Below are 7,820 nucleotides of genomic sequence, written 5' to 3'. Positions count from 1 at the left end.
AAGTGGCTTTAGCATTCCCGATAGTCTCTGGTGCTCTATTTTTACCTTCTGACACATCAGACACTTAGACACAAATGTAACTACATCATCCTTCATCCCAGGCCACCAAAACATCATCAAATCATAATATATCTTCATACTTTATGGATGAATATAGAATCCGCTATTTTACGCCTCCTTCAAGATATCTTGTCACAAGTTCCCAACATTTGGCACGCAAATCCTACCCTTGTACCTCTATATTTCGTCTCCATCCCACGAAACTCCCCATTGATTTCCTTTCTCAATTGTTGGCAGCACCTTCTGTAACTCTTAATCGTCTTCTTGAGCTTTTAAAATTTTGGCCTTGAAGTCACTAGAGATCTGCAGTTGGTTCAGGCATGCACTCCTATCAAATTCTCCGACACTCAGTATCAAATCCTCAAACTTGCTCACTAACTCTTCTTCCTTAATCATCATCCAAGCGACTGTCAACAACATCCGACTCAATGCATCCGCTACAATGTTCACCTTTCCGGGGTGATAACTCAGTTCAAAATCATAATCTTTTAGTAGCTCCATCCACCTCTTTTGATGCATATTGAGTTCTTTCTTATCAAAGATGTACTTGAGACTCTTGTGATCAGAAAATACTCTAAACTTCACTCCTTACAAGTAGTGCCTCTAAATCCTCAATGCAAACACAATCGCCGCCAATTCCAAATCATGAGTTGAATAATTCATCTCATGAGGTCTCAGCTGGCACGATGCGTATGCTACCACGTTCCGGTGTTGCATCAACACACAACCCAAACCCTTCAAAGAAGCATCACAATATACTTCAAACGGCTCGTGCAGTTTTGGCAAAATGAAAATAGGCGCTGAAGTTAATTTCTCCTTTAAAGCTTAAAAGCTTTCCTCACATTCCGACGTCCACACAAACGGCACCTCCTTCCAGGTTAACTTAGTCATCATCGGTAATGCAATTTGAGAAAATCTCTTGATGAATCTTCGGTAATATCCGGCCAATACCAAGAAACTCCTAACCTCTGTTACCATAGTCGGCCTCTCCCATTCCATCACCGCCTCCACTTTCGAAAGATCCACCGCTATTCTGCCCTTACTCACTACGTGGCCTAAGCACTTAACCTCTTCCTTCCAGAACTTACACTTAGATAATTTCGCATCAATTTATGCTCTTTCAAGATTTGCAACACAATCCTTAGATGAACTTCATGTTCTTTCGCCGCCTTTGAGTAATCTAAAATGTCGTCTATGAATACCACCACAAATTTGTCCAAAAAGGGACGAAATATTCTGTTCTTGTAATCCATAAGCACAACAGATGCATTCATCAACCAAAAGGACATTACCGTAAACTCGTAGTGTCCATAGCGCGTCCTAAACACAGTTTTCGAAATGTCATCCTCCTTCACCCTAATCTGATGGTAACCAGATCATAAATTAATCTTCGAAAACACCCCAACTCCTTGCAACTAATCTATTAAGTCATCGATCCTAGGAAAACTTTGTTCAACTATCGATAATCTACGCAAAATTGCATTTTTCCATCTTTCTTTTTCACTAACAAAATTGGCACTCCCACGGAGATACACTCGGTTGAATGAACCTCTTGTTCAGAAGCTCTTCTAACTGAGTCTTAAGTTCTGTCAACTCTATCAGAGCCATCCTGTAAGGTGCAATTGATACTAGTCCATCTCCTGGCACCAAGTCAATCGTAAATTCAATTTTTCTTTGAGGTGGGAATTTGGGAATATCTTTCGGAAACACTTCTGAGAAATTCCTAACTACCGGAATTTTATCTAATTTCTGTTCATCACCCAACACATTCGCAGCCAAAAATATATAACCCTAACACTCTTTTCCACTACAGTTCACCAACACAGAGTTTAGGTAATAACCCTCAGCTACCACTGCTCCTCATTCTCCTTCCGGCATAACCAAATTGATCACTCAAAGCAATCCAACAATACCCGATTCTTTGACAACCAATCAAACCCCAAAATCATCTCCAACCCAACCATTGGCAAACAGATTAAATCATGAACAAATTTTCTATCCTCAATCTTAAAAGATATTTGCCTACAACCTGATCTAGTCACAACTGTCTAATACGGGGTATGCACATGCAAATCGGAAGCTAATTCTGACATTTTCAATCCTAGTTCCTCAACCTTATCAAATGCAATGAATGAATGCGAAGTTTCAGTATCATACAATGCAACCAATGTCTTGTCACCAAATAAATATTTACCTCTCATCAACGGATTCGCCTTAGTAGCATCACTTGCGTTCACAGCAAACACCCCCGACCTTGGTGTTGGTTCCGATTCGCATTCCAGTTTCTCCTACTAGTGCAATCCCTTACCAGATGACCCGGCAATCCGCAAACGAAACAAACACCTCCTCCTTATGTCTGGTGGTACTAATCATAGTTGTTCCTCCTAAAGTTTTCTCGAACTTGAAGGGGTTAAGGTGCGTGTCCACCCCTCTTGAAGATCTGACCCTTAGGCTGAAAGTACTTTCCACGCCCACGGTTGTTATTTCCTCCTCGAGTGTCTCTTGCTAGTGCCACCTTCTTTGCACAATCCTCCACCACCCTTCCCTTATTCACAAGCTCGAAAAATGTCCAAATCTCCAAAGGAGCCACAGCAGCCATGATGTTTTCCGTCAAACCTCCTTGGTATTTTATACACTTCCAACTCTTATAGGACTCAGGGGCACTTTGACATACCCTAGAGAACCTACAGAGTTCCTCAAATCTACTAGTGTAATCGACCACGGACAATGAGCCTTGCTTCAGCTGCATAATCTCTAACTCCCTAGCCTCTCTTACTGACTCGAAAAAGTATTTCTTGTAGAAGGTCATTTGAAACACATCCCAAGGAATGTTAGCATTCTGAAACTGTAGTAATCAGCATTCTCCTTGCCACCAGTGTTGAGCCTCTCCTAGAAGTTGGTATGCTGTAAACTCCACAAATTGATTGTTTGGATTATGTTGAGCCTGCAGAGCACGCTCCATGGCCTGGAACCAATTGTCTGCTTCAATAGGGTTGGTTGACCCTCTAAAAGTCGGTGAATGAACATTTAGAAATGAAGATAATGTCATCGGAGCACCCCCAAGTTGTTACCATTTCCTTCTCCATTCCCATTCCAATTTCCATTTCCGTTCCCAGCCAGTTGACCCATCCTTTCTACAGCTTGCATAGTCGCAACAGCATTCGCTTCCATAGTATTTGCTAGATTGGCCATCCTTTCCACGGTTGTTGTTTTGGATTTTAAAACATGACTTTTATGGAGATTGTACTTTCTAAACTGGGAGACATGGAATACATCATGAAGGTTGGACTGATACGGGAGAAGAACTATCTAGTAAGCTACTGGATCGACTCTTTTAAGAATTTAGAAGGCGCCTATGTACCTAGGATTCAGCTTTTCGGTCTTAAGACTATGATCTACTCGGATAGTTAGTGTAACCTTTAAGAAAATATGGTCACCTTCGTCAAACACTAAGGGTTTCATTCTTTTATCGGTGTAGCTCTTTTACCGGCTTTACGCTATTTGAATCCTATCACGAACGAATTCTATTGATTTACGTAGTCAATTCCAATTGCATATTTCTTGCTTTAACTTACATTTTCTTTTTGCATAATAAACAACAGTAAACGTGACTAGCTATTACTAATAGAGGCGACAGAAACTCATCCCATACTTTATATTACACCGTACTAACCAAATATAAATGTATTACTCTATCATTTGGCTCATTTTAAACGAAAATAGAGTACGTCAAAGAATAGAAAAAAAATCATACATATAAGAAATAATAAAAATTTCATAAAACTAACAACATATATCATATGAACAAAAAAATACAACAAAAGATAAATAAAATTCATATGAATAAAACTAGATAAAAAAAATAAAAAAATTTCATACACAACATAAATACAATGCAGTAAAGGATAGAAAAAAATTCATATGAACAAAAAATAATAAGAATATCATAAAAATTAATAAAATACCTGAAAAATCATAACACTAAAAAAGTAAAAAAAAAAATCAACAACATTTGTCATATGAATAAAAGAAATACAATAAAATAAATAAAAATCATATGAACAAAGCCAAATAAAAAAAAAAAAGACTTCATAAAAAATATACATATAAAGAATAGTATAGTAAATGATAAAAAAACTTATATAAAAACATAACATTAGAAATTATAACACTATAGAAATAATATAAAAATATACAATAAAAAATATAAAAATTAAAATATGAAAGAGAATATTAAAAATAATAAAAAAATTAAAATATTCACTTTTCTAATGATTGAAACAAATCTCAATGATTTTGATAAAAAAATTGGAACGAAAAACTATGAAGATCTAAGAAGAATTACAAAGAATTACTTTGAAAGTAATTGTTACCCATATCCTTTTTATAGAAGAAAATGAAAGATACAGTTAGTAAAAACTAAATAAATTTTTTACCTAATTTTTCAACGATAATCAGCCACCATAAACGTAAACGTAGAAGTTAAAAATTTTAGCTTCATCTGAACATGCGTTTAGAGGTATAATCATTTCTGTATTCAGATGATAAAAATTATCAAACATAAACATAAAACTTTCAAAAAATTTAAATACGCTTTTCTTTTGTCTATTGCGTTTGCCAAACACATTCTAATTTAAATCTTTTTTAACTCATACATTATTTAAATTGAGTCAAATCTTGTTTTTACTTGATGACTCGCACTATTATACATGATCAATATAATTTATTATTTTTATCAATATTTTATTAATAAAAATATTTTTATACTAAATTCTAATAGTATAAAAATAAAGTGTTGGCAAAAATAAATGTGGCCCCTAACCTTTATTTTTTTTTATGAATAACCACTTAACCAGTGAATCATTTTGACGGCTCTGTGGCGAAAAGGGTAAGAGAAAGAGAGATGGTAGATGCAACGGACTCATGACATGTTCACAAGCACTCAGCCATTAAGGCCTCTATCCAAAGAAAAGTGAATCCCTAAAATCTCCCAAAATACGTTCTCAGGTATCAGGTATCATCAACACTGAACCCAAAACCCTTAATCAAAATCCTCTCTGATTTAAAGAGCTTCCCCACCAAATTGCCATGTTTTAATCCTCAAAGAAAAAAAAAAGAAACCGAAAGAAAGTAGACACATGGGTTTTGCTAGAAAGCCCATGATTCTTCCTCTGTTGTTGATTCTCCTCACAAATCTTAACCCAAACCACTTTGCAGATTCTGCTGCTTCTTCAGATTACTCCACCATCGTCTACAAGGGCTGCTCAAAGGACACATTCACAGATCCAAACGGTTCGTATTCCCAATCACTCTCAGCACTCTTTGGAACACTGGTGTCCCAATCCACAAGAACCAAGTTCTACAAGGCCACTTCCGGCTCAATCACCGGCCTCTTCCAATGCAGGGGTGACCTCACCGGCCGCGACTGCTACAACTGCGTCAGCCGCCTACCCGTCCTCTCCGACAAGCTTTGCGGCAAAACCACCGCCGCAAGAATCCAACTCTTCGGCTGTTACATGTCGTACGAGGTTTCGGGGTTCTCAGAAATCTCGGGGATGCAGATGCTGTACAAGACTTGCGGCGGAACAACGGCTGCCGGAACAGGGTTCGGAGAACGGAGGGGAACCGCGTTCTCGTTTATAGAGAATGGGGTGGTTGGGGGGCATGGATTTTATGCTACGAGCTACGAGAATGTGTATGTGATGGGGCAGTGTGAGGGTGATGTTGGTGACTCGGATTGTGGTGCGTGTGTGAAGAGTGCTGTGCAGAAAGCTGAAGGTGAGTGTGGAAACGCCATTTCTGGACAAGTGTTCTTGCACAAGTGCTTCATTAGTTATAGGTATTACCCAAGTGGGGTTCCTAGAGGAGGATCATCTTTCTCATATGGTTCATCTTCTTCAGGTAACTAATCAATGCCATCACAGATCATATAATTATTTCTAATAATAACAACGGCTAAATGACTCTTTTAATCCCGGATATCTAGACTAAATATTAATTTCGATTCTAACTTTAAACATCTTATTTTTATTTCAAAATTTTATTTTATTTTAGTTATTTTATTAAAATTAAAATTTTTATTTAAAAAATATTTATTATTATTTTATTATTTTTATTCTCAAATTATTCAATGATGACTTTTGCCACCAGTTAAAAGAAAATTATAATGAAAAAAAAATATTTAAAAAAAAATTAATTTGACTAATAAGACATTTTGGTGGTTAAAGATGAAATTAAGACTTGATTCAAATATTAGAAGTTAAAAAAATATTTTATCCTATTATATTATTATTGTTATTATTATTATTATTATTATTATTATTATGGATGATCTCTCTCAATTGAAAAAGATCTCTAACTATAGAAATACGAAGACATGTAATGTGTGGTTGTTTGTTATTTTATTTTTGAACACCTAATCTACATTTACAATTATTGATTTTTTGTTTATCTTTATTTTTCCGTATCTCATAATAAAATTTAAGGTGGTGTGTAAAACAAATATTATTTTAAACGTGTAAATAGTATCAATATATTGATATTATATAATTTTTCTTACAAGGATCCATTCTAATTCTGAATTTGAACCAAACACATGTATATAACAAGATATTGGCAGTATCGACCATTTGGACTTGTTATGTTAAACTTTGATGAGTATGTGGCAATAAGTCCTTTTCATAAGCATAACATCTTGTTCAATGTTATAAAAATAATATTGAATTACACATAATTCTTTATATTGTATTTTATATGAATTTATAAATAATAAAATAAAAAATATCTATTTCCTAAAAAATAGAGTTAGTTTTACAACCATCATATTTCAAATATTATTGACAATGTCGATTATTGATACCATGGCAGTTCAAAATCCTGGGAAGACAGCAGCTATAATATTAGGAGGAGCAGCTGGGGTTGCTTTCTTTGTCATATTACTACTATTTGCTAGGAATTTGAAGAAGAAACATGATGGTATGATTTATTTGTCACTATGGAATGATTGGTCATTTACAAGTTGCTTAATTTATAGTTTGCGGCTTTTACTAAATGGTGTTTTGCTAATAAGTATCTTAAAAATACTCTAAAAAAAAGTTTCAATGAGAAGAATAGTTTCTTTATTCTCAAAACTGCCAATACATAAATATTTGTCTCCATATATATACCTTTCGTGTACTGATTATACCATATTGTGATTCTCTCATTGTTCTAATTTTGCGATATTGTTCAACTTGCACAGATTATTGAGTATTGACAGCAGATGATGATTTTTGAGAAGATAAAATTCTTCTTTTGGTGGTGAATTATTCTTATGTGTTCAATTTAATGATGGAAGATGGGAAGTTAGGGGTAAATAGAGCTTGCTTGATAGAGAAAGAAGGATAATTGATGATTCAATGTAATGATTCTTGTAGTTAGTTAATCATTTGATAAATTCGTTGGGGAGGGCAATGCGCTAAGACTATTATTTACCAAGTGAAATGAATGAATGTCATCCGGAATGGATGAAAGTTTTGGCACTTTGCCAACAGCTGATTCTCTTTGCCACTATTGGGGCTCCGTTTTTTTGTTTTTTGTTCCGCCCTTTAGTTTTTCAGGTTTTTTTTTTCTTCCGTCTTTTGCTATTGACCCCAATGTATTTGTTAATTAAATTTGTTCTTTCTGAACTAATTTAAGTTGATCAAATGTTTAGTTTATTTGTTGGTTTAAAAACTATTATGAATTTAAATTCACTCTTATGTGTGTTATAATTTATTGAT

General features: G+C 35.0%; 1 protein-coding gene across 1 annotated transcript; it reads left to right on the top strand.

The window, feature by feature from the left end:
• Positions 1 to 4,872: 4,872 nt before the first annotated feature.
• On the top strand, positions 4,873 to 7,591 carry LOC112727362 (plasmodesmata-located protein 2). The gene is made up of 3 exons (XM_025777078.3): positions 4,873 to 5,961; positions 6,928 to 7,035; positions 7,301 to 7,591. Exons 1-3 carry the CDS (start codon positions 5,199 to 5,201, stop codon positions 7,306 to 7,308), a joined length of 879 nt encoding a protein of 292 aa, XP_025632863.1. The 5' UTR covers positions 4,873 to 5,198; the 3' UTR covers positions 7,309 to 7,591.
• The last annotated feature ends 229 nt before the right edge of the window (positions 7,592 to 7,820 follow it).

Source organism: Arachis hypogaea, chromosome 12 (assembly GCF_003086295.3).
Source record: "Arachis hypogaea cultivar Tifrunner chromosome 12, arahy.Tifrunner.gnm2.J5K5, whole genome shotgun sequence".
Classification (NCBI taxonomy): Eukaryota; Viridiplantae; Streptophyta; class Magnoliopsida; order Fabales; family Fabaceae; genus Arachis; species Arachis hypogaea.
The sequence above is the reverse complement of the archived record's forward strand: the minus strand, read 5'-3'. Positions and strand labels throughout refer to the sequence as shown.

Bases quoted from the DNA above. Each gene is read 5' to 3' on its own strand.
- LOC112727362 (XM_025777078.3), top strand. From the start codon at position 5,199: ATGGGTTTTGCTAGAAAGCCCATGATTCTTCCTCTGTTGTTGATTCTC. The intron at 5,962-6,927 runs GTAACTAATCAA...ATACCATGGCAG, and splicing joins ATATGGTTCATCTTCTTCAG to TTCAAAATCCTGGGAAGACA.